The following is a 27,512-nucleotide window of genomic DNA, read 5'->3' on the forward strand; positions in this document are numbered from 1 at the left end:
TGTATCCAGGAGGTCACAGACACCATCTTCGTGAAGACACAGAATTTTGTGCATTTCACCTGGGATCAGGAAAACCAGGAAGCAAGAGCTCTGGGATTTGCTCAGATCTCAGGGTTTCCACAGTTTGCAGGGTGCCATTGACTGCACACACATGGAGCTCAGATCTCCATGGCCACCAGCAGTCAACTACGTCAACTGCAAGGGCTTCCGCTTGCCGAATGTTCAGCTGGGTTTTGGCGTTGGCGCTGATCACCACTGCCACCGCCTCCCATGCTGGACTGGTGACCTTGCTCGCTGGTCTCCGCCCAGAGCGGGCATAGAGGACTTCATGACGGGCCTCCACTGCGTCCAGTAGGTGCCTGAGGGAGGCGTCGCTAAATTTGGGGGGGGGCAGCACGTTTCCTCCCTTTGGCAGCCATGACTTTCCCGCAACTTCCGATCCCTTAGAGAGAGCCGGCTCTGTGCAGGGTCACCCTTTAAATATGGCGCCCAGGTTACTGAAGGCCTGAGGTGATGGTGGGGGCAGGCGAATCACAGGCCACCCCACCTCTGATTTCCAGTGCATGTATTATTAATGAGGCGGGAGGCGGTGTTGGGAATGGGGTGAACAGTGGGAAGATCAGCCATTGTGGCCAGTTTTTCATGTCCGCGACCGCACCTGGTGCAAATCTGGGATGATTCCACCTGATGTTTCTCTCTCCACAGATGCTGCCGGAGCTGCTGAGCTTTTCCGGCACTTTCTGTTTTTATTTCAAAGCTCCAGCACCCGCAGTATTTTGCTTTCAACACAGGCCAAGAGGAGATTTGGTAGAGGTATTCAAAATCAGGAGAGTTCTGCCCAGAGTGGACAGGGAGAAACTGTTCCCGCCCGTGGAAGGATCGAGAACGAGAGGGCGCCAATTTAAAGTGATCGGTAAAAGAAGCAAGAGTGATGTGAGGAAAAACCTTTCTCACGTAGCGAGTGGTTGGGGTCTGAAATGTACTGCCTGACAGTGTGCTGGAGGCAGGTTCAATCGAGGCATTTAACGGAGAATTAGACTGTTATCTGAAAAGGAAGAACGTGCATGGTTACAGGGAGAAGACGGGGGAATGGAACTAGGTAAGTTGCTCATTCGGAGATGGGCCGAAGGGCCTCCTCCTGTGCTGTAGACGTCTATGCGCTGGAGCAGGCACGATGGGCTGAATGGCCTCCTACTGTACAGTAACAATTCTGTGATTCTGTGATGTGGATGCAAAAGATCCCATAGCCATAATTTTGAAGAAAAGCAGGTGGGTTCTCCCTGGTGTTCTGGTCGATGGTCATCCCTCAGCAAGTGTCAATAAAGCAGGTTTTCAGTATATTCGCACATTGCTGTTTGTGGGAGCTTGCTGTGCAGAGATTGGCTACCACGTTTCTTGCATCACAACAGTGATAACACTTCAAAAAAAATTACTTCATTAGCTGTGAGTTGCTTTGAGATACCACGAGATTGTGTTAAGTACATTTGGGTTCTTCCTTCCTTCCATCAACTCCAACAGACAGCAGGTGCCTCATTTTATTGTGCATCCAAAAAACAGCATTTCTGACAAGGTGGCACACCCTCAGTACACGCTTAAGCATCAGCCTTGACTATGTGTTTCTGTTTGCAACTGAGCTTGAAATTTCATAGAATCGGAGAATCGTCGGATGTTTACAGCACAGAAGGAGGCCATTCAGCCCATTGTGCCTGGGTTGTATCTCTTCAAGGGCAACTCATCCAGTCCTACCTTTTCTCCGTAACCCTGCATATTTTTTTCTCTTCAGATAATTATCCAGTTCCCTTTTGAAAGCTATGATTGAGCCTGCCTCCACCACACTCTCAGGCAATGCATTCCAGGCCCTTACCACTCGCTGCTTGAAAAGGTTTTTACCAATCAATGTATAAAGGTGAGAATGCTGCCAAGACACCATAATCAGACTAGACAATGTCTTTATCTGATATATTCTTTGTCTCTATTGCTTTGGTGAACCACACAAAAGCATCCTTTCCAAAAGGAGTGTTTGATGTGGTTCTCTATGACTCGAAAATCTGTATTAAAATGAGTTTTGCGGCTAAGTTAGACATTTTATTACAGAGGGAGTGTTGGGTGCGATTTAGGCACAGATGACCTCATTGGGATTTCCAGCCCAGGAGAAGTTCTCTGTCTAAAGGAGATAAATTATCACCACCAGACACAGCTATTAGTCCAGGTGCATTAGAAACCGTGTCACTTGCGTTCTGCTCATCCTGACCCTCACACTGTCTGACTGTGATTACCTCACAATCGCCTTGAGAAAGAAACATACAAAACGGATCATGGAAAAATACCTGAAATGTCAAAGGACTTTTCAGAGAATCACAATACAGGAAGTAGGAGTCCCTCTTGAAATGATGCTGTGATGGACATTCTCCATTTAAATTATACTCCCTCTTTAAAAGGCACTGAACATGATATTTCCTCTTTAATTTACACTCACTAAAATTTATTTTTAAAAGGAGCTGGGAGTGATATTCCCCTTTAAGGGGAGCTGAAGGTTGCATTCCTCTTTAAGGGGAGCGGACAGTGAGATTCCTCTTTAAGGGGAGCTGTGGGTGCAATTCTTTTTAAGGGGAGCGGACAGTGAGATTCCTCTTTAAGGGGAGCTGTGGGTGCAATTCTCTTTAAGGGGAGCGGACAGTGAGATTCCTCTTTAAGGGGAGCTGTGGGTGCAATTCTCTTTAAGGGGAGCGGACAGTGAGATTCCTCTTTAAGGGGAGCTGTGGGTGCAATTCTCTTTAAGGGGAGTGGACAGTGAGATTCCTCTTTAAGGGGAGCTGTCGGTGCAGTTCTCTTTAAGGGGAGCGGACAGTGAGATTCCTCTTTAAGGGGAGCTGAGGGTGCGATTCCCCTTTAAGGGCAGCCCAATTTCTCCTCCTCTCCTGGTGCTGATGCACTGGGGTGTCGTTCCACAGCTACCAGGCCGCAACCTTGCACCTCACAAGATAAATCCTCCCGTACAAGCCTAGGCAGGGATTATTGCTGGACTATTCGACTGTGGTGTGCCCTGCAGCCTGACCCACACGTTCTAGCAGGAGTCACTGTTTCAGCAGTCCATGGGGTGTGTGGGTGGGGGGGTGGATGGTAGCTGATTTTGTTGTACTCCTCTCCTTCGCTGGGGGCTCTGGGGCCAGGTTAAGTCCCCATAATTCGACACGAACAGGGTTTGGTTCATTTCCTTAGCCCTCCCCAGTGTAAGTGGGAGCAGAATCCCATCTGTCGGTTTACACAGATGTTTTTAGATGCCCCAGGGGCGAGATTTGAAACGGAAACAGCAACACAGTCAACATTCCTCCCCGAGCGAACTGCAAATTATTGGGGTGGGGGGGGGGAAAAAATCTAATCTGGACCCTTGGTGGGATCTTGCTGTGCACAACACGATTGCCGCCGTCGGGTGCATAACAATGTTTGCAAAGTGCCCACAGGCTGTCGAAGACACTTACAGATGTGCAGTCAAAGGTGACGCCTCTGGAAGTTCAATAGTAAGGGGCAAGCGGACGTTGGGAATATAATTGCAAAGGGGAAAAAAAGTTTCCAGCACTCTTGGGTAAGGGAGGGTGGAAGTGCGCCGCTCTCTCAAAAGGGTCCAGCACAGGCACCGAGGGGCCGAACGGCCGTTTTGTGTGTGTGTGCGCGGTGGCTTCGCAGAGATGCTGGGGAGCTTGATTGGGGTGGGTCTGGATTGCCAGACACTCACTCTCGCACACAGCTCCCTGAGTAACCTTTTCTCCAGTGCATTGTTTATAGATCAGTTTCTATATAAAATTCTGGAGGGATTAAAAGACCATACCACTCCGAGTCAGAATGGAATGAGATGTTTAAAGGTTGGGGTTGAATGTTGGGTTTATACAGCTGGGGTGGAGTGGGGAGGAGAGGAGGGGGGTAAACGATGGCAATCCCCAGGATGGATAGGGACCGCCATCTAGTGGAGCATCAATGCCTTCAGGGGGAAAACAATAACTGCTGTAACCCTTTGTATTTTTAAGATATATATATATAATATATAAAAACTTGCATTTATATAGCGCCGGTGATCAAGTACTTTTGAAGTGTAGTCATTCTTGTTGGAAACAACGGCAGCCAGTTTGCGCACAGCAAGATCCCACAAGCAGCCATGAGTTGATGAGCAGGTAATCCGATTTTTTTTTTCTCTCTGATGCTGTTCAAGGATAATTATGAACCCCTTTTCTCTTTTCCTTTTCGATTAGGAGAGTGGGATCCTTTGCGCCTGAAAGACAGCACCTCAGACAATGCAGCGCTCCCTCAGTACTGCACTGGCAGTATCAGCCTGAATTAGAACATAAGAACTAGGAGCAGGAGTAGGCAACTCGAGCCCCTCGAGCCTGCCCCGCCATTCAATATGATCATGGCTGTTCTCATTTTGGCCTCAACTCCAATTTCCTGCCCTCTCCCCATAACCTTTCAAACTGTTACTAATTAAAAATCTGTCTATCTCCTCCTTACATTTATTCAGCGTCCTGGCATCCACTGCGCTCTGAGGTAGTGAATTCCACAGATTCACGACCCTTTGAGAAAAGTAATTCCTCCTCATCTCTGATTTAAATCTACCACCCCTTAGCCTAAAACTATGGCCTCTCGTTCTAGAATGCCCCACAAGGGGAAACATCCGTTCCACGTCTACTTTGTCTATCCCCTTTAGCATCTTATATGCCTCAATTCGATCTCCTCTCATCCTTCTAAACTCTAGCGAGTATAGGCCTAAACTGCTCAATCTCTCCTCATAAGACAAGCCCCGCATCTCTGGAACTAATCTAGTGAACCTCCTCTGAACCACTTCCAATGCAACGACATCCTTCCTCGAATGGTTACAGCACAGAAGGAGGCCATTTGTCCCATTGTATCCATTCTGGCCCTCTGCAAGAGCACCTCAGCTAGTCCCATTCCCTGCCTTTTCCCTGTAGCCCTGCAACTTTATTCCCTTCAGATAATGAACCAATTCTCTTTTGAAAGTCATGATTGACCCTGCCTCCACCACACTTCCAGGCAGTGCATTCCAGATCCTAACCACTCGCTGCGTGAAAAAGATTTGCCTCTTGTTGTGGTTGGCTCTTTCGTCAATCATCTTAAATTGGTGATTTCTGGTTTTCAACTCTTCCTAACAATGGGAATAGTTTCTTCCTATCACATGAGATCACAGGTACAGGATTTGAACCCATGACCTTTTGACTGGCAGACTGAACTGTTACTGATAAGCCAAGACGGGCAGTACCAAGATCCCCTTAAAGAAGCTTGACCGATCAAAAGAAAAGGCACGTTGTTAAAAAAAAATGGGATTTGTCCCAAAAACATTCCCAAGGTTCTCAAGATTACGATATGAAGAATGGTGGACAAGGCAAATGGCTTCTGTTTCTAATGTAAAACCTCAATGTCCTACTACTGTCATCAAAAAATGCCACTCCAAAAAGGACATTACTCAGATAGGCTAATGAAATATGCCACACCTTTTTTTAAATTCATTTGCGGGATGTGGGCGTCGCTTACTAGGCCAGTATTTATTGCCCTTGAGAAGGTGGTGGTGAGCTGCCTTCTTGAACCGCTGCAGAATTTTGATCCAGTGACAGTGAAGGAACGGCGATATATTTCCAAGTCAGGATGGTGAGTGACTTGGAGGTGAAATTCCAGGTGGTGGTGTTCCCATCTATCTGCTGCCCTTGTCCTTCTAGATGGTGGTGGTCGTGGGTTTGGAAGGTGCTGCCTAAGGACCTTGGTGAATTCCTGCAGTGTATCTTGAAGATGGTACTCACTGCTGCCACTGTGCATTGGTGGTGGAGGGAGTGAATGTTTGTAGAACGAGTGCCAATCAAGCGGGCTGCTTTGTCCTGGACTGTGTCAAGCTTCTTGAGTGTTGTGGGAGCTGCACTCATCCAGGCAAGTGGAGAGTATTCCATCACACCCCTGACTTGTGTCTTGTAGATGGTGGACAGGTTTTGGGGAGTCAGGAGGTGAGTTACTCACTGCAGGATTCCTAGCCTCTGACCTGCTCTTGTAGCCACAGTATTTATATGGCTAGTCCGGTTTGGCTTCTGGTCAACAGTAAGCTGTGAGTTTGGTGATAACATGCACTCCAGCCATCTGCATTTACTGTGAACATTAGCATTTCAGCCCAGAGCGGGCACTTTGCCAAAGTACTGTTCCCAGGCCGTTATCTACCGCCACTCCTCCTCTGATTGACCACATTCTAATGCTCGGAGCTTGGAAGCAGTGTTTGCATCTCTCTTGTTCTGCCACCAGGTGTCGCTGCCACTGAGCTAGTGCCTGCCCCATTTTGGCTCCATATTACACCAATATTCGCTCCTTTTCATTGGCAAAGCTCACAATCAGAGATGATTGCAATGAAATGTTCACTGCCTTCTCCAAAAAGCCAGTCTCCTAAACTCAAGGGAGTCCAACCCAGGTTTATGCAGCCTGTTCTCATCAGTTAACTTCTTTTAGTCCCTGGTATCATTCTGGTGAATCTGTAGTGCATTCCCTGCCCCCCACCACACCCCCAACCCCACCTCAAAGGCCATTATGTCCTCCCTGTGATGTGATGCCCAGAATTAGGTGCACCACCTTCTCAAGGGCAATTAGGGATGGGCAATTAATGCTGGCCTAGTCAGCGATGCCCACATCCCGTGAAAGTATAAAACAAAACCCTATTTGGGGTTAACCTGCATTTATACAGCACTTTCCCCATCCTCAGGATATCCAATGCACCTTTTTTTATTCATTCATTCACGGGATGTGGGCTTCACTGGCTGGGCCAGCATTTATTGCCCATCCCTAGTTGCCCTCGAGAAAGTGGTGGTAAGCTGTCTTCTTGAACTGCTGCAGTCCATGTGGTGTAGGTACATCCACAGTGCTGTTAGGGAGGGAGTTCCAGGATTTTGACCTAGCGACAGTGAAGGATTGGCAACATATTTCTAAGTCAGGATGGTGAGTAGCGTGGAGGGGAACTTCTAGGTGGTGGTGCTCCCATCTATCTGCTGCCTTTGTCCTTCTAGATGGTAGTGTTTGCGAGTTTGGAAGGTGCTGTCTAAGCAGCCTTGGTGAATTCCTGCAGTGCGTCTTGTAGATGGTACACACTGCTGCTACTGTGCGTCGGTGGTGGGGGGAGTGAATGTTTGTGGATGTGGTGCCAATTAAGTGGGCTGCTCTGTCCTGGATGATGTCGAGCTTCTTTAGTGTTGTGGGAGCTGTGCTCATCCAGGCAAGTGGGGAGTAATCCATCACACTCCTGACTTGTGCCTTGTAGATGGCAGACAGGCTTTGGGGAGTGAGGAGGTGAGTTACTCATCACACTATTCTTTGCCTCTAACCTGCTCTTGTAGCCACAGTATTTATATGGCTAGTCCAGTTCAGTTTCTGGTCAATAGTAATCTCCAGGATAACAACCAGAAGATGACGTTTGAAATGTAGCTACTGTTTCAGCGTCGACAAATGCAACAGGCATATAGTGCATAGTGAGGTCCCACAAATGATCAGATAAACTATTTTTGATGATGGTGGTTGAGAGATAAGTGTTGTAACTTACCGCAGAACAATAATACATAGAAGGAGCCATTCAGACACAGAAGGCAAAGTTTCAAAAGGAATTGGATATCTGAGGAATATAGGACTTAGGAGCAGGAGTAGGCCATTCAGCCCTTCGAACCTGCTATGCTGATCTGGTTGTGTCTCAGCTCCACTTTGCCATCTGCCCCCATACCCCCTGACTCTCTTGTCTGAAGAAATTTGCTGAGCAATGGGAAAGGAGCAGGGCGAGTGGGATTATCGGACAGCTCTTTCAAAGAGTTAGTATAGGCATGATGAGCCAAATGGCCTTCTACTGTTCTGGAAGGTTCTATGATTCCATCCTCTCGAAGTAAAATTTAGAAAAATATATGTGTAGGTCCAACAAGCCCATCTCTTATTTTCCACCTTCTCATGATATCAAAGGTCCTGCTCTCCTCAAAAACACACGTCATTGCTCCTTGAACCCTATCCCTTTAATGATCTTCTCTTTTAACTCTGGTCCGTTCTTCCTCGCAACTTTTTAACTTGTGTTTTCCTGCTCGTTCAATCGCTCGGCTGATGTGAACAATATAATTTATTTTTTATTTATTATTTTCACAGAATGTGGGTGTCCCGGGCAAAGCCAGCATTTGTTTCCCATTCCTAATTGCCCTTGAATTGAGTGGTTTGCTAGGCCATTTCAGGGGGGCAGTTAAGAGTCAACCACATTGCTGTGGGTCTGGAGTCACATGTAGGCCAGACCGGGTAAGGACGGCAGATTTCCTCCCCTAAAGGACATTAGTGAACCAGATGGGTTTTTACAACAACCAATTATAGTTTTATGGTCACTATTACTGAGACAAGCTTTCAATTCCAGATTTATTAATTAATTGAATTTATATTCCACCAGTTGCCATGGTGGGATTTAAACTAGTGTCCCCAGAATATCAGCCTGGGCCTCTGGTTATGCTAATTGAGTGACATTACCATGACATCACCATCTCCCACTAAATTATTGGACCTTGATTAACGGGATAAAAATCATATCAGTGACAAATATGTGTGCTGATCTCAGCGCTCAAATTCCCAATATGTATTCGCGTATGAGGGTCCTTGAGAGGAGATTTACCAGAATGGTTCCAGGGATGAGGGATTTTAGGAACCAAGTTAGAGAAGCTGGGGTTGTTCTCCTCAAAGCAAAGTAGCAGCTGTTCCCCTTAGTTGAAGGGTCAGTCATGAGGGGACATAAGTTCAGGGTGAGCGGCAGGAGGTTTAGGGGGGATATGAGGAAAAACCTTTTTACCCAGAGGGTGGTGACGGTCTGGAATGCACTGCCTGGAAGGGTGGTGGAGGCGGGTTGCCTCACATCCTTTAAAAAGTACCTGGATGAGCACTTGGCACGTCATAACATTCAAGGCTATGGGCCAAGTGCTGGTAAATGGGATTAGGTAGGTAGGTCAGGTGTTTCTCACATGTCGGTGCAGACTCAATGGGCCGAAGGGCCTCTTCTGCTCTGTGTGATTCTGTGAGGTTGAGGGGAGATCCGATAGAGGTGTACTAGATGATGACAACTTAGAAAAGGTAGATAAAGAAAAGATGTGCCGATTAGCTGATGTTGCAAGGACTAGGGAACACAGATTTAAGGTATTGGGCAAGAGATACAGAGGGGATGCGAGGAAGAACCTTTTTACGCAGCGAGTGGTGATGACCTGGAACTCGTTGCCCTCCAGGGTGCTGGAAGGAGAGAGGATGAGTGATTTCGAGAAGGAAATTGGGTGGGCACTTGAGGGAAATAAAGCTGCAGGGATAGAGTGGAGAATGGGACTGACTGGATTGCTCCACAGGGAGCCGTAATGGGCTGAATGGCCTCCTTCTGTGCTGTAATGACTCTATGACATCAGACAGGAACTGCATGTTGGAGCAATGAACTATAACATTTACCCCATAAAATGTTCGGGGAGGGAAAAAAAAATAATTTGCATTTATTGAGCACATTTTATAACCTCAAGGCGCTCCAAAGCACTTTCTTATTTTGAATTGTGGTCACGGCTGCATTGCAGGAAATACAATAGCCACTTGTACACAGCAAGCTGCCGTAAACAGCAATGTCATTAATGACCAGATAATGTGGGTGCTTTTAAGTGATGTTGGTGGAGGGGTAAATGTTGGCCAGGACACCAGAGAGAACTGTCCCATCTCTCCTTTGACATTTACAGCAGTAAAACTGGGATTTTGGGGTCCCTGGGAGTCTGTTGAGACTTTCCAGGGGGTGGTCCGTTACAATATGTGGAAGTGTTCAGTGATCTGGGATGGCCTTACGGGTGTCTGGCTGGAGGTCCATAATGTGAACGGAGAGTTAGGAGCTCTTGGCCACATCTACGGTGCAGAATGGGTTGCCTAGGAGGGGAGCATACATGGAGGAGTGCTGAGGACAGCAGGACGATGGCTAGGTAGACTCACAGTTACCAGGACTGGTGGTGGGCACCAGGTCAATTCAGGCTTGTTCAAGACAGGGGGATGCTTTTATAAATTAAATTCAAAGAAAGGATGCAGAAGTCAAAGTCACCAAGTATAACTGTAAAAACTATTTTGAACCACTGCAGTCCATGTGGTGTAGGTATATCTACAGTGCTGTTAGGGAGGGAGTTGCAAGATTTTGCCTCAGTGACAGCAAAGGAACGGTGATACATTTCCAAGTCAGGATGGTGTGTGGCTTGGAGGGGAACTTCCAGGTGGTCGTGTTCCCATGCATCTGCTGCCCTTGCCCTTCTAGATGGTAGAGTTCATGGGTTGGCAGTGCATTTTGTAGATGGTACACACTGCTGCCACTGTTCATCACTGGGGGAGGGATTGAATGTTTAAGGTGATGGAGGGGGTGAATGTTTATGGAAGCGGTGCCAATCAAGCAGGCTGCTTTGTCCTGAGTGATGTCAAGGTTCTTGAGTGTTGTTGGAGCTGCACTCATCCAGGCAAGTGGAGCATATTCCATCACACTCCTGGCTTGTGCCTTGGAGATGGTGGACTGGCTTTGGGGAGTCAGGAGGTGAGTTACTTTCTGCAGAATTCCCAGCCCCTGACCTCTCCTTGTAGCCACAGTATTTATATGGCTAGTCCAGTCCAGTTTCTGGTCAATGATAAACCCAGTATACTGATAGAGGGGGATTCAGCGATGGTAATGCCATTGAATGTCAAGGGGCGATGGTTAGATTCTCTCTAGTAGGAGATGGTCATTGCCTGGCACTTTTGTGGCACAAATGTTACTTGCCACTTGTCAGACCAAGCCTTGATATTGTCCAGGTCTTGCTGCATTTGGACTTGGACTGCTTCAGTATCTGACGAGTCGTGAATGGTGCTGAACATTGTGCAATCATCAGCCAACATTCTCACTTCTGACCTTATGATGGAAGGAAGATCATTGGTGAATCAGCTGAATATGGTTGGACCTTGGACACTACCCCGAAGAACTCGTGCAGTGATGTCCTGGAGCTGAAATGACTGACTTCCAACAACCACAACCAGTGGAGTGTTTTCCTCCTGATTTGCATGCTTTCAGTTTTGCTTGAGCTTCTTGATGCCACACTTAGTCAGGTGCTGCCTTGATGTTAAGGACAGTCATTCTCACCTCATCTCTTGAGTTCAGCTCTTTTGTCCATGATTGGACCAAGGCTGTAATAAGGTCAAGAGCTGAGTGGCCCTGGCAGAACCCAAACTGAGTATTAGTGGTTTTCCATCCACGGTCGTTGACAGGGCCCTCAACCGTGTCCGGCCCATATCCCGCGCATCCTCCCTCACGCCTTCTCCTCCTTCCCAGAAACATGATAGGGTCCCCCTTGTCCTCACTTATCACCCCACCAGCCTCCGCATTCAAAGGATCATCCTCCGCCATTTCCGCCAACTCCAGCATGATGCCACCACCAAACACATCTTCCCTTCACCCCCACTGACGGCATTCCGTAGGGATCGTTCCCTCCGGGACACCCTGGTCCACTCCTCCATCACCCCCTACTCCTCAACCCCCCATGGCACCTCCCCATGCCCACGCAGAAGATGCAACACCTGCCCCTTCACTTCCTCTCTCCTCACCGTCCAAGGGCCCAAACACTCCTTTCAAGTGAAGCAGCATTTCACTTGCATTTCCCCTAACTTAGTCTACTGCATTCGTTGCTCCCAATGCGGTCTCCTCTACATTGGAGAGACCAAACGCAAACTGGGCGACCGTTTTGCGGAACACCTGCGGTCTGTCCGCAAGAAAGACCCAAACCTCCCTGTCGCTTGCCATTTTAACACTCCACCCTGTTCTCTTGCCCACATGTCTGTCCTTGGCTCGCTGCATTGTTCCAGTGAAGCCCAACGCAAACTGGAGGAACAGCACCTCATCTTCCGACTAGGCACTTTACAGCCTTCCGGGCTGAATATTGAATTCAACAACTTTAGATCTTAAACTCCCCCTCCCCCCATCCCCAGCCCGTTTCTCCTCCACCACCACCCCCCTCCCCCCGCTTTTTTTTCAATAATTTATATAGATTCTTCTTTCCCCACCTATTTCCATTATTTTTAAATCTAAACTAAAACCTTGTTAGTCTTTCCACCCCACCCCCACTAGAGCTGTACTTTGAATATCCTGTCTTCCATTCTTAATTAGCACTTTTCTCAGACAAATATCACCACCTTCAACACCTCTTTGACCCTTTTGTCTGTGACATCTTTTGATTATCTGCTCATCTCCACAATCACCACACCCTCAATGTCTCTCTCTCCCCCCACCCCCCCCACCCACCTTAAACCAATTTATATTTCTCCCTTCTTCTAACTATGCTTCAGTTCTGCCGAAGGGCCATGAAGGCTCGAAACGTTAATTGATTTCTTCTCCGCCGATGCTGCCAGACCTGCTGAGTTTTTCCAGGTAATTCTGTTTTTGTTTTGGATTTCCAGCATCCGCAGTAGCTTTTAGCTTTTTGTTTTTATATTAGTGGGCAGTTCATTACTGAGTAAATTCTGCTTGATGGCATTGTTGATGACAACATTGCTAATGATTGAGATTAGACTGATAGGGTGGTAATTGGCCGAGTTGGATTGTCCTCCTTTTGTGGACAGTTTCTCACATAGCCGGGTCAATGCCACTGTTGTAGCTGCACTGGTACAGCTTGGCTACGGCCACGGCTAGTTCTGGAGCACAGATCTTCAGTACTATTGATGGAGTCTTGTCAGGGTCCATAGCCTTTGCAGTATCCAGTGCCTTCAGTCATTTCTTGATATCACATGGAGTGAACCAAATTGGCTGAAGACTGGTATCTGTGCTGCTTGGGACCTCTGGAGGAGGCCAAGATGGATCATCCACTCGACACTTCTGGCTGAAGATTGTTGTGACTGCTTCAGCCTTATCTTTTGCACTGATGTATTGCACTCCCCCATCACTGAGAGTGGGGATATTTATGGAGCTTCTTCCTCCAGTGAGCTGTTTAATTGTTCGCCACCATTCACGACTGGATGTGGCAAGACTGCAGAGCTTAGATCTGATTCTTTGGTTGTGGAATTGCTTAGCTCTGTCTATCGCTTGCTGCTCATGCTGTTTGGCATGCAAGTAGTCCTGTGTTGTAGCTTCAGCAGGTTGACACCTCATTTTTAGGTGTGCCTGGTGCTGCTCCTGGCATGCCCTTCTGCACTCTTCATTGAACCAGAGTTGTTGATCCCTGGTTAGATGGTAATGGTAGAGTGGGGGGTATTTTGGTTTATGAGGTTACAGATTGTGGTTGAATACAATTCTGCTGCTGATGATGGCCCACATCACCTCATGGACGCCCAGTTTTGATTTGCTAGATCTGTTCGAAATCTATCCCATTTGGCATGGTTATAGTGCCAGACAATACGATGGAGGGTATCTCCAATGTGGAGACAGGACCTCGTATCCACAAAGACTGTGCAGTGGTCACTCCTACCAATACTGCCATGGGCAGATGCATCTGAGGCAGGTATATTGGTGAGGATGAGGTCAAGTTGGTTTTTCTCTCCTCATTGTTCCCTCACCACCTGCCACGCACCCATTCTAGCAGCTTTGTCCTTTAGCACTCAGCCAGTTCAGCCAGTAGTGGTGCTACTAAGCCACTGTTGGTGATGCACATTGAAGTCCTCGACTGAAGGTACATTCTGTGCTCTTGCCATCCTCAGTGCTTCTTCAAACTGGTGTTCAACAAGGAGGGGTACAGAGGTGGGGAAGTTGTTGGGGGTGGGTGGATGTGCGCAGGGAATGGGGTGGTAGGCGCTAAGAGGATTCCCAGAGCAACTCCCTCTTGAATAATAGCTGTGGGTGGGACAGGACATACCCAGGGATGGTGATGGTGGAGTCTGGGACATTATCTGTAAGTTATGATTCCATGAGGATGACTCTGTCAGGCTGTTGCTTGACTAGTCTGTGAGACAGCTCTCCCAATTTTGGGCACTAGCCCCCAGATGTTAGTGAGGAGGAATTTGTCAGGGTTGACAGGGCTGGTTTCACTGTTGTAGTTTCAGGGTGGAAGGTACGGTTTTGTTCCATTTAGACTTTGTTGTAGCAGTTTGATTCAACTGAGTGGCTTGCTCGGCCATTTCAGAGGGCTGTTAGGAGTCAACCACATTGCTGTGGGTCTGGAGTCACATGTAGGCCAGAAGATTTCATTTCCCGAAGGGATATTAGTGAACCAGATGGGTTTTTAATAATTGATGACAACTTCACGGTCACCATTCCTGAGGCTTTTTATTAACTGAATTTAAATTCTACCAGCTGCCGTGGTGGGATTTGAACATGTGACCCCAGATCATTCACCTGGGCCTCTGGATTACTAGTCCAGTGACATTACCCTGCCCCACCATCTCTCCTTACTTTTGCATCAATGATGTTGCATATGAAGAAATGGGATGGATGAGTTTTATTATTTGTTTCTTGAAGGACAAGTGTTGGCCAGGACATGGCAGGATGACAGTCTGCTCTTTACAGTTAACCTGAACAGGCAGAGATTTAATCTCTTATGACACCTATAGTGACATGGCAGAAATGACCATCTGCAAGAACCAGTTACCAATTAGGATTTCAGGAGAAACATAGAAACTAGGAGCAGGAGTAGGCCATTCGGCCCTTCAAGCCTTCTCCGCCATTCAATATGATCATGATTGATCCTCTATCTCAACGCCATATTCCCACTTTCTCTCCATACCCCTTGATGCCCCTAATGTCCAAATATTTATCAATTTCTTTCTTGAATATACTCAGTGACCTGACCTCCACAGCCTTTTGTGGTAGAGAATTCAACAGGTTGACCACCCTCTGAGTGAAAAAATTTATCATCTCAGTCCTAAATGGCCTGCCCTGTATCCTGAGACTGTGGCCCCTGGTTCTAGACTCCCAACCAGGGGAAACATCCTCCCTGCATCCAGTCTGTCTAGCCCTGTGAGAATTTTATACTTTTCAATCAGATCCCCTCTCATTCTTCCAAACTCTAGTGAACACAGGCCCAGTCGAACCAATCTCTCCTCATACGACAGTCCTGCCATCCCCGGTTTCAGCCCAGTGAACCTTCGCTGCACTCCCTCTATGGCAAGTATATCCTTTCTTAGGTAGGGAGACCAAAACTGCACGCAATACTCCAGGTGTGGTCTCACCAAGGCCCTGTATAACTGCAGTAAGACATCCCTACTTCTGAACTCAAATCCCTTTGCAATGAAGGTCAACATACCATTTGCCTTCCTAATTGCTTGCTGCACCTGCCTGTTTACTTTCATTGACTGGTGTAGAAGGACACCCAGGTCCCTTTGTACATCCACATTTCCCAATATATCACCATTTAAATAATATTCTGCCTTTCTGTTTTTCATAACGAAGCATATAACTTCACATTTATCCACGTTATACTGCATCTGCCATGTGTTTGCCCACACACACAACTTGTCTAAATTGCCCTGAAGCCTCCTTGCATCCTCCTCACAGCTCAGAACCCCGCCCAGCTTTGTGTCATCTGGTAAACATTGCATTTGGTTCTCTCATCCAAGTCATTTATATATATCATGAATAGCTGGGGCCCAAGCTCTGATCACTGAGGTACACCACGAATCACCGCCTGCCATCCGGAAAAAAACCCATTTATTCCCACTCTCTGTTTCTGGTCTGTCAAACCTGTTTACCCAGAGCGTGGTTAGAATGTGAAACCTGATACCACATGACCTCTTCTCTAGGTAGCATCCTTGACAATTGGGCAGGGTGAGGAGACAGGACCCAAGACTACCTCAGCCAGAATGGGGGCATTGAGCCCCACACTGCTGACATTATCCTGAACCAGACACTAGCCATCTAGCCGATTGAACTAACCGGCCTCTCAGCACAAGGAGCAGTTGTGGCAAATAGCACAGATGCATTTAAGTGGAAGCTAGATAAACACATGAAGGAGAAAGGAATAGAACAAAACATTGATAGGGTGAGATGGAAAGAGAATATGTTCAAACCTTGTGCCTTTTGTGAATTGTTCCGGAGCTTGGGAAGCCTGTAGTTTTCCATTGCTTTCTCCATGGCAATGCCTCGGCCAATCAGAGCTGACTTGCCTCCTAATCAGCAGCTTTTCTTCTTATAGCATAAATTGTTGTGATTGTTTGAAATTTGGCATTCTTGCATTTGTCCTGATGAGATCATCAACAATGCTATCAAGCAGATTTACTCAGTAATGACCTGCCTACTAATGCTCAGTTTGGGTTTCACCAGGGCCACTCAGCTCTTGACCTTATTACAGCCTTGGCCCAATCATGGACAGGATAGTTTCTAGGTACTATTTTCTTCAAATTTAAATGTATAATAGCACTGTTTTCCAATGGGAAAAGTACTCTAATGCATCTCAACACTTACCTAATTCTGGTCAATGTAATGGTCAACTTACCTTTTAAGGACAGAGTACTATGATCAATCACTGCATTAAAACACATCTACCTTATAGGACAGCATCTCATAAGACATTTGACGTTGTCAAAACATTTACCTGTCAGAATATTTCCAACTCCCCAAAGTTCCTGAAATCTTTTATCTGACGAGTTTTCCAGAAGCTTCCAAAACCTGCGCAGCCCGACGCAAATAATGCGGGGCATGAAATACAAATTTTCCCTAGACCTGTCAATGACAATCCTGACAACACAGGTCGTGTGTGTGAGCAGGCTCACAACCCAAACATCTTCCCAGCTGTGGGAAGTTTGCATGAGGCTCTTTCTGAGGAGGAAATTCAAGTTTCCACTCCAGCGCCTTCAATTTTACCCCACAACCATTGCTGACTTCTTTTTGGGAGACGAAAATCTGGCCTTGTGTTTAGGTCTCTGGGTCGGAACTTGAACCCACAACCTTCTGACTCAGAATCGAGAAGCTCCACAAACCAAGTCACAGCTGAGTCCTAATCATTGAGTGTTTCGTGTGTGGCTAAGTAGTCTAAGTTATACAAAAAAATAGTGCCAACTAGTCTATTACTACTAGATTTTGGTTCCAGGTTCAATAACCCGTTACTTTCAGAAGGAGGCTGGAATTTTCCAGGCCCTTCATGCCGGAAGGATCTTCCGGTCCCGCCAATGGGAATGGAGATTTCAGCGGCTCACCAGCTCCACCGTGGGGGAACCCGCCGCAGTCGGTGGGGTGGTGGAAAATTCCAGCCATAGAGTGAGGTTGGCCTCCAAATGTGCACATGCTTCTTGAAGAAATAATATAATCTCATAGATGGTATACTAAACTCCCCCATCATGGGTAGTACTTTATTGACTAAAAATATATACATATATTTTTCTTTTTAACCTCTCTTCCCCACTTTCCCTCCTTCCTTTAGCAGGTCATCCCATGCTAAACATCATTCCTGAATTGGGAAGGAGTCTACACAATAGCACCCCCCTTCCTCCCACCTCCCCCCCCCACCTTCCCCCTCACTGGCACCCCAAGCCTGCTTTGCCAATGCCAATCTGAAAGCACCAACAGGACTGGTCTAAAGTTAGCCACTCTTCCAATTCACCCTCCCCCAATTGGGGAAGAAACCCCCCCCACTTGCCCATGGCGCCTTGCCATCTCCCTCCTCCAGCAACCCCCCCCCTCCCTACCCCCGCCCCATCCCGCCTGGTTGAGTAAATCACTAAACGTGGAGGGAGCGGGGCACGTGGGGGAGTCGTGGACTTGGATGTGCCTATAGTCCACCCCTTCCTGGCACAGCAGGGAAGTGTACCTCACCTTGCCGCGCCAAACGGCGAACCAGCCTTGCTGGTATGTTTGGACAGGGTTGCCATGACAGAACCCTCGGTGCTGCGATGCGACTGTCTAGTTGTTCATTTCCAGCTCAGACAGTTGAAAAGGAGCTTGCATGAATGCTGCTGAGGGTCATTCTTTAGGACAGTAATGGGTGGGTGAGGTGTTGAGCTGGGTGGGGAGGGGTGGTGGAAGGGGAGGGGGGTGGACAGAGGGAAAGTTTCCCCATTGTTCGGGCCACATTCTACAAGCTGGTTTCACTGTAGGCTCAGCTTAATGTTTCTCTGTGCCATTATGTCCATACAATGCTGAAAGAATACACAGCCGAACCTTTGACAGATTTGGACGGTGGGTCATTTTTTATGCTCTTCTCCTCTTCAAAGTATCAAAGCAAGAGTCACCATCCGCAGACCTATAGCAATTAGAAAGTCTCCCAGAATAAGTAACTTAAAGCTCGGCAAGCACAAAGTTTGGGAACAGAGAGATCCATACAGAACTAGAATGGTATATATTCGCTAACCAGCTTAGCAGCTCAGGCCACTTCAAACCTGCCTTCATCCTGTGACATGGAGCAATATTAAAGGACATGTGACCCTCCCCTTTAAATAGAAGGCTTTCTTTCTGCTGTGCTGGGTAGAACAGAATTAAAGAGATCTGCTTTAATCTCATTAAAGCAATGAGCTTCCAAGAGATTCATCTTAGCTTCTTCAAAAAGCCCTTGGCTTTGACAGTGAAGGTGATTCCACTGGGTCTTGCTCTCGCTTTAACACCTTGCTCTCCTCCCTCATGCCCTGTGTTTGTGAGCCTTGCTGTTTGCATTCTTGAACATCGTCTTAATTTCATCTGTCGTCGTCTTCTGCCAGTCTTCCCTGTGGAAAGGATCAAGAGAAGAAAATTAAATCAGGAAAAGCACCTACTATATTCAGGAGTGCTGGAAATCTGAAATGAAAACAGAAAATGCTGGAAAAGCTCAGCAGGTCAGACAGTGTCCGTGGGGTGAGAAATACAGTTGGCATTCTGGATAAGAAATAGCTACCGCCTCTGTGCTGACTAAACTACCTTCCACACGAGGTGCTTTCGATATGTCTTGCTCTTTTCCTCAATTGAAGACTCCCATCTGCAGTGGTTGATGGGGTCCCCACTGTGTCCATCCCATCTCCTGCACCTCTCACTCCACCCCTTCTCCACCCTCTCAGAGTGGACTCCCCGTGTTCACACCTTTTCCGTGGTCAATGGATCATCTTCCGCCATTTCCTCCAACCCCCATTGTGATGCCACCATGAAGCACCCTTCCTTCCCCTTTCAGCACTCTGAAATGACGACACCCTGGCTCACTCTGTAATCACCCCCCCTCCTTCCCCCAGCACCTCCCCGTGCAAGCGGAAAAGATACAATACCTGCCCTTTCACCTCCTCCCTTGCTACCAGTCAGGACCCTAAACAGTCCTTCCAGGTGAAACAGTGATTTACTTGTATTGCTTCCAATTTAATATACTGCATTAGCTTCACCCGAGGTGACCTCCTCTACACTGCGGAGACCAAGCGCAGATTGGGTGATCACTCTATGGAGTATGTCTGTCAATCCACCAGACTGAGATTCTCATTATCCCAATAGCACACTGACCTCTCTGATGAGCTAAGCATTGATAAGGAAGAGGGGTTAGAAAGGCAGGCTGAACTTTTTTCTTATTCATTAATGGGATGTGGGCATCATTGGCTAGGCCAGCATTTATTGTCCATCCCTAATTGCCCTTGTTCAGAGGGGCAGTTAAGAGCCAACCACATTGCAGTGGGTCTGGAGTCACATGGAGGCCAGACCAGACAAGGACGGCAGATTTCCTTCCCTAAAGCGCATTAGTGAAGCAGATGGGTTTTTATGACAATCAGCAATGGTTTCGTGGTCATCGTTAGACTTTTAATTCTAGCTTTTTATTGAATTCAAGTTTCACCATCTGGCATGGTGGGACTCAAACCCTGGTCCCCAGAGTATTACCCTGGGTCTCTGGAATACTAGTCCAGTGACAATACCACTGTGCCAGTGCCTCCCTCGCTGGGAGGCCTGCCCATCCTTGAGCCTAATGAGGCAGTTAAATAGCCAATTAATGGCCATTTAAGGGCCTTATCCATGGCGCTATCGGTATTTGACCTGCAATGAGGGGAGACCCATGACCCCATGCAGGGAGCCCAGCAGCTTTAGCTGGGCTGATTTTGGGCATGTTCGGGGGGGCAACCTCCTTCACGGGCCCTCTGGGCCCTTCAGAGGCAACACCCCCAAGGTTAGCTTCCCCTTTAACCTTCCCTCTGGTCTCTTGCACCCGGCCCCAACCCTCCTCCCCACTCACCCCCCTCACTGAGTTCCCCTCTGTACTTTACCTGGGCTCCTCAGTATTGGGGACTGCTTGCAGTCCCAGCAGTGGCCACTGCACCCAGCTGGCGCTGCTGGGATTACAGATCTTCCAGCCAATGCTATTGGCCAACAGCATTGCAAGGCAGGACTTCCCCATCAGAAAGAGGGTGAAGCCTCACCTTAAAGCAATTAACACTCCTCCCAGCGTTATATTGGTGCAGGGCAGGCGTTCTTCCTGTGGGCGAGCTTCCCCCAATTTCCCTGTTCCTTCCCTGTCACTGGGTCAAAATCCTGGAACTCCCTTCCTAACAGCACTGCAGCAGTTTAAGAAGGCAGCTCACCACCACCTTCTCAAGGGGCAATTAGGGATGGGCAATAGCCAGCGATGCCCACGCCCCATGAAAGAATTTTTAAAAACTTTTTAGCCGGGGAGGTGGCGATCACGGTGCCCTATAAAACCCAGCCCCACGAACTAAAAGGATCAGTAGGAGCCTGGATATGAAATTGACTGAGTGACAAGAAACAGCGAGTCGTGATGAATACTGAGAAACATCAGATCAAAGGAGCGTATACAGTGGAGTTCTCCAGGGGTCAGTGTTAGGACCACTGCTTATCGAGATCTGTATCAATCATCGAGACTTGGGTATGCTAGGCACAATTTCAAAATTTGAAGATAACACAAATCTTAGATGTATTATGAACTGTGAGGAGGATAGTGATAGATTTCATGATGACATAGGCAGGCTGGTGGAATGGGCAGACACACGGCAGGTGAAAAAGTGTGAAGTGATTTATTTTGGTAAGAAGAACAGAGAGAGGCAGTAGAAGCTAAAGGGTAAAATTTTAAAGGGGTGCAGGAACAGGGAGACCTGGGTGTACATGTGCACAATTTTTTAAAATATATTGTTCATTCATGGGATGTCTGGCTAGGCCAACATTTATTGCCCATCTCTAATTGCCCTTGAGAAGGTATTAATGACTCGCCTTCTTGAACTGCTGCAGTCCCTGTGGTGTAGGTGCACCCACAATGCTGTTAGGGAGGGAATTCGAGTATTTTGACCCAGCAACAGTGAAGGAATGATGATATATTTCCAAGTTAGGATGGTGGGTGGCTTGGAGGGGAACTTGCATGTACTGGTGTTCCCATGTGTCTGCTGCCCTTGTGCTTCTACGTGGTAGAGTTTGTGGGTTTGGAAGGTGCTATTGAAGGAGCCTTAGTGAGTTGCTGCAAGTGCATTTTGTAGATGGTATACACTGCTGCCACAGTGTGTTGGTGGTGGTGGGAATGAATGTTTAAGGTGGTGGATGGGGTGCCAGGTTGTTGAAGGTGGCAGTACAGATTAAGAAAGCAATTAAAAAGACATGCAGGATCCTGGGCTTTATAAATGAAGGCTTTGAGTACAAAAGCAAGGTAGCTATCAACCCTCTTGAAACACTGATTCGACCTCAACCGGCGTATTCTGCCGATTTCTGGGCATCACACTTTCGGAAGAGTGTGAAGGCTTTAGAAAGGGTGCAGCAAAGATTCATGAGACTGCTTCCAGGGATGAAGGACTTCAGTTACCTGGATAGATTGGAGATGCTGGGATTGTCCTCCTTCGAGGATAGATAGTTGAGAGGAGATGGGTGTTCAAAATCATGAAGGGTCTAGACAGAGTCGATAGTGAGAAACTATTCCCCTTGATGGAAGCATCGAGAACCAGAGGGCACAGTGATTGGAAAAAGAACCAAAGGCAACATAAGGACAAACTTTTTAGGAGTAAGTGGTAAGGATCTGGACTGAGAGTGTGATGGAGGCAGATTCAATGTAGTCTTTCAAAGGGAATTAAAATAGCTGAAGTTAAAAAAAAACTTACAGGGCTAGGGGGAAAAGGTGGGGTAATGGGACTAGCTAAACTGCTCTTGCAGAGATCCAGCACCGGCTCAATGGATCGAATGGCCTTCTTCTGTGCTATAACCACCCTATTATTCTAGGAAATTTCTGCTCGTTTATTACTGGTCACTGGTCGTCGGACAAGCAACATAAGAAATAACAGACAGTGAAGGGAGGTAGAGCCCTGGGGCATTTTACAATGTTAAAGGCACTATATAAATGTAAATTGTTGTTGTTATGATCCCCTGGCTATAACTGGATTGATAGAAATGGAACCAGGAGAGAGCAGTGCCACTTAGCTGGACAATGAGGGAGAAATAGTGGAGGGTGTTGTGGTCAACGGTGTCCAGGCCGCAGACAGGTTAAGAGGAATGAGAAGATAAAGCATAAAAAATGCAAGTTCTTTCTTTACCTACTTCCACTGCTTAGTTGCGTTCAATAAAGGTGAAACACAAATGTTTGTTTCATCCCAGTTGATGCTTTTGGAAGCATTGTGCAAGATTCAATTATTGGTAACGGGAAAAGACCAGTATGAAAGTGATCAATAACTGGCTTTCATTTCCATTGGATAACCCCAATATTCATGCATTCAAGAGTCTTTTTTATTTATTCTTTCATGGGATGTGGGCATCATTGGCTAGGCCAGCATTTATTGCCCATTGCTAATTGCTCTTGAGAAGATGGTGGTGAGCTGCATTCTTAAACGTCCACAGCCCATGTGGTGTAGGTACACCCACAGTGCTGTTAGGAAGGGAGTTCCAGGATTTTGACATAGTGACAGTGAAAGAATGGTGATATGGTTCCAAGTCAGGTTGATGAGTGGCTTGGAGGGGAACTTGCAGGTGGTGGTATGCCCATGTGTCTGCTTCCCTTGTCCTTCTAGGTGGTAGAGGTTGCATGTTTGGAAGGTGCTATTGAAGGAACCTTGGTGAGTTCCTGCAGAGCATCTTGCAGATGGTACACACTGCTACTACTGTGCATCAGTGGTGTAGGGAGTGAATGTTTAATGTGATGGATGGGATGTCAATCAAGATGGCTGCATTGTCCTGGATGGTGTCAAACTTCCTGAGTGTTATTGGAGCTGCACTCATCCAGGCAAGTGGAGAGTATTCTATCACACTCCTGACTTGTGCCTTGTAGATTATTAACAGGCTTTGGAGTCAGGAGGTGAGTTACTCACTGCTGAATTCCCAGCCTCTGACCTGCTCTTGTGGCCACAGTATTTATATGACTGGTCCAGTTCAGTTTCTGGTCAATGATAAATCCCAGGATGTTGATTGTGGGAGATTCAGTGATGGTAATGCCATTGAACATCAAGGGCATGGTTAGATTCTCTCTTGTTAGAGACGTTCATTGCCTGGCACTTGTGAGGCATGAATGTAACTTGCCACCTAACAGCCCAAGCCTGGATACTGTCGAGGTCATGTTGCATTTGGACAGGGACTGCTTCAGTATCTGAGGCATCGCGAATGGTGCTGAACATTGTGCAATCATCAGCGAACATCCCCACTTCTGACCTTATGATGGAAGGAAGGTCATTGATGAAGCAGCTGAAGATGGTTAGGCCGAGGACACTACCTGAGGAACTCCTGCAGTGATGTCCTGGAACTGAGGTGATTGACCTCCAGTAACCACAACCATCTTCTTTTGTGGTAGGTATGACTCCAACCAGCGGAGAGTTTACCCCTGATTCCCATTGACTCCAGTTTTGCTAGGGCTCCTTGAAGCCACACTCGGTCAAATGCGGTCTTAATGTCAAGGACAGTCACTCTCACCTCACCTCGGGAGCTCAGCTCTTTTGTCCATGTTTGTACCAAGACTGTAATGAGGTCAGTCGCTGAGTGGCCCTGGCAGAGCCCAAACTGAGTGTCAGTGAGCAGGTTATTGCTGAGCAAGTGCCGCTTGACAGCACTGTCGACGACACTTTCCATCACTTTACTGATGATCGAGAGTAAACTGATGCGGCAGTAATTGGCCAGGTTGGATTTGTCCTGCATTATGTGGCCAGGACCTACCTGAGCAATTTTCCACATTGCCGGGTAGATGCCAGTGTTGCGGCCGTACTGGAACAGCTTGGCTATGGGCCAGGCACAAGTCTTCAGTACTATTGCTGGAATGTTGTCAAGGCCCACAGCCTTTCCAGGTTCCATTGCCTTGAGTCGTTTCACAATGATGTGGAGTGATCGAATTGGTTGAAGACTGCCAGGTGTCATGCTGGGGACCCCTGGAGGGGGCCGAGCTGGATCACCCACCCAGCATTTCTGACTGAAAATTGCTGCAAACGCTTCAGCCTTGTCTTTTGCACTGATATGCCAAGCTCCCCCATCTTCGAGGATGGGGATCTTTATGGAGCCTCCTCCTCCAGTGAGTTGTTTAATTGTCCACCACCATTCACGACTGGATGTGGCAGAACTGCAGAGCTTAGATCTGATCTGTTATTTGTGGGATCGCTTAGCCCTGTCTATCACTTGCTGCTCATGCTGTTTGGCATGCAAGTAGTCCTGTGTTGTAGCTTCAGCAGGTTGACACCTCATTTTTAGGTATGCCTGGTGCTGCTCCTGGCTTCCCTCCTGCACCCTTCATCGAAACAAGGTTCATCCCCAGGCTTGATGGTAATGGTAGAGTGCGGGAATATTCTAGTTTGAGGTTACAGATTGTGGTTGAATACAATTCTGCTGCTGCTGATGACCCACAGCGTCTCATGGATGCCCAATTTTGAGTTGCTAGATCTGTTTGAAATCTATCCCATCTAACATGATGGTAGTGCCACACAACACGATGGAGGGTATCCTCAATGTGAAGGTGGGACTTTGTCTCCACAAAGACTGTGCAGTGGTCACTCCTACCGACACTGTCATGGACAGATGCATCCGCAACACATGGGTGGGTGAGGACGAGGTCAGGTAGGTTTTTTTCTCCTGTTGGTTCCCTCACTACCTGCCGCAGACCCAGTCTAGCAGCTATAGCCAGCTCCGTCTGTAGTGGTGCTACCGAGCCTCTCTTCGTGATGAACATTGAAGTCTCCCCCCCACCCCCCAGAGTACATTCTGTGCCCTTGCCACCCTCAGTGCTCCCTCCAAATGGTTTTCAACATGGAGGAGCACTCATTCATCTTGAGCACTGATTCATCGGCTGAGAGATGGCCGAAGATGATAACTGGCAAGAGGTTTTCTTTCTCATGTTTGACCTGATGCCATGAGACTCCATGGGGTCCAGAGTCAATGTTGAGGACTCCCAGGGAAACTCCCTCCCGACTGTATACCTCTGTGCCACCACCTCTGGTGGGTCTGTCCTGCCGGTGGGACAGGACATAGCCAGGGATGGTGATGGTGATTTCAGGGAATGTAGAAAAAACATTATCTAGGGTTCCTGATGACTGTTCAAAGATCCTTGTTGGAAAGGGCTCATCTTCAGATTGGACTTTTCTAATTTCAGTGAACACCATGTTGTTTCATGGGATGTGGACATCACTGGCCAGGCCAGCATTTGTTCCCCATCCCAAATTGCCATTGAACTGAGTGCCTTACTAAACCACACAGGACAGTTATGAGTCAATCACATTGCTCAGGTACTGGAATCACATGTAAGAATAGCAGATTTCCTCCCCTAAAGGACCATTAGTGAACCAGGAGGCTTTTCTTTTAATGGTAGTTTCATGGTCACCATTACTGAGAGGCAATATTTTAATTTCAGAATTATTAATTGAATTGAGATTCCACCAGTTGCTATGGTGGGATTTGAACCCAGTTCCCCAGAGCATTAGCCAGGGTTATTAGGCCAGTGACATTACCATTATGCCACCATTTAACCAAATTAATCCAACTTAACATTCTAGACTGAAAATGTCACTTCAGAAAAGTGTGAGAGAAGCAGCTGGTATCTCAGGCCTTGTACCTTAATACCTTTAGAACGAACATTAGGAAAAAATGAAAGATATTTTCTTTAAGTAAGGCAGAAACATTCGCTCTCTCTGAAGTGTTAGTTCCTGATGAGTGGATCAGAGCTGGCATGGTTTTATCCTTTGGGTACCAACCTTCCCACTTCTGGTGAGCAACATGCAACATGCACAGGCCCAATGGGCCAAATGGCCTCTAGCCCTGCTGTATCATTCAATTACTCTATGATAGCATCATAAATCACTACACTACTAACAGATAATAAGGATAAGTGTACATACCTGCACAACAGCTATTATTAGGATTTCAGGAGCAGAGGACAGTGCCTCTGAATCATGGCCCAAATAATTTACCATCCATTAATTTCAATGAATACCATATTGTTTGTGTTGTGTATTGGGCACACTATCATCTGCACCTGAATTCCTGATACACATTCCTTTAGATAAAGCTCAGTAGCAGAGTGAGTACGTCAGAGGACTTGCAATCCAGATACATGAGTTCACATCACAGCAAAATTAATTAATAATTCTGGAATGAAACAAAGCTAGTACTGATAATGGTGACCATGAAAATATCAGAAAAAGACATCTGATTCATTAATGTCCTTAGTGAAGGAAATCTGCCATCATTACCTGGTCTGGCCTGGTCTATATATATGATACCTGACCCACAAGGCCCCCTGAAATGGCCTAACAGGCCACTTAGTTGCTGACAGCAATAAATGCTGTCATTGCCAGCGCCACCCACTTCTCATGAATGAATTAAAAAGGGAGTACAGAAGGTGATTGTGTGGAATTTCCAAGTACAGCTCAATATCTTACTGTAGCAGCACTCCATGGTAACATGCTGCCCCATGAAGTGATGGAACACAGGCCTTCATCTCCAATTCCCCACAAAGTCAACATCTGAGTTCAATCTTGCCAACTTCTCAGTTACAAAGGCAATGCAGCACCTTTCACCACTTGGGGCTGTCCTGGAGCATTTTAGAGGCAACTTGGGACCTAATAAAATCATTATTCATATGGCTGAGATGATCTGCCTGCAGACGCTTTTTATGACGTCATCCCATGATTGTGGGATGTCCCCCGAACATGGACCAACACTCCTCCAAGCACCTTTCAGCACATACCACTAGGCAAAGGACAATACACAATAATTACCTCTTTAGTTTGGAGGTTCCTCACAGGCAAGTCATAGAGTGACAAATGCATTGCAAGAAGGAATTTCAGCATTGATCTATACTGAATGAGGCAATTCTGAGCTTGAAATGGTCACTGTTCACAGAGGCACCAACAGGGAGGAGTCAGTGACCTTACTGCTATGACTGAACCACTATTATATACAATTTGTATGACTGCCCTGATTATTGCAATATCCTGAAGATTGCAAGCAATGTATGTCAGACCTCTCATAATCTGAAGTGATACAGATATGGAGCCCTATTCATTGACAATTTCCTTGATGTATTTTATTATACCGTGAGCCAAACCTTTTCAGCTCATCGCTGCGAGAACTCATTTATAAGCAGAATAAAAGTCCTGCATGGGTGAGCTCTTCCTTCCTTTGGACACTTGCTTGGATGAGTCCAGCTCCAACAACACTGAAGAAGCTTGACACCATCCAGGGCAAAGCAGCCCCA

General features: G+C 47.1%; 1 protein-coding gene and 1 long non-coding RNA gene across 2 annotated transcripts in view; one reads left to right on the top strand and one right to left on the bottom strand.

Moving 5' to 3' along the window:
* The first annotated feature begins 3,496 nt into the window (after positions 1–3,496).
* Positions 3,497–27,512, top strand: part of LOC144682579 (uncharacterized) — a 101,733-nt gene continuing 77,717 nt past the window's right edge. Inside the window, exons 1-2 of the long non-coding RNA XR_013577079.1 lie at positions 3,497–3,518; positions 4,062–4,166. This is a non-coding gene — a long non-coding RNA (uncharacterized LOC144682579). The remainder of the gene's footprint in view (positions 3,519–4,061; positions 4,167–27,512) is intronic.
* Positions 17,987–27,512, bottom strand: part of LOC144682578 (retinal guanylyl cyclase 2-like) — an 84,814-nt gene continuing 75,288 nt past the window's right edge. The window contains exon 19 of the mRNA XM_078545037.1: positions 17,987–18,624. Coding sequence (XP_078401163.1) covers positions 18,540–18,624 — 85 coding nt within the window. The 3' untranslated portion in view covers positions 17,987–18,539. The remainder of the gene's footprint in view (positions 18,625–27,512) is intronic.

The sequence above is a fragment of the Cetorhinus maximus genome, chromosome 7, assembly GCF_964194155.1.
Source record: "Cetorhinus maximus chromosome 7, sCetMax3.hap1.1, whole genome shotgun sequence".
In the NCBI taxonomy this organism is placed as follows: domain Eukaryota; kingdom Metazoa; phylum Chordata; class Chondrichthyes; order Lamniformes; family Cetorhinidae; genus Cetorhinus; species Cetorhinus maximus.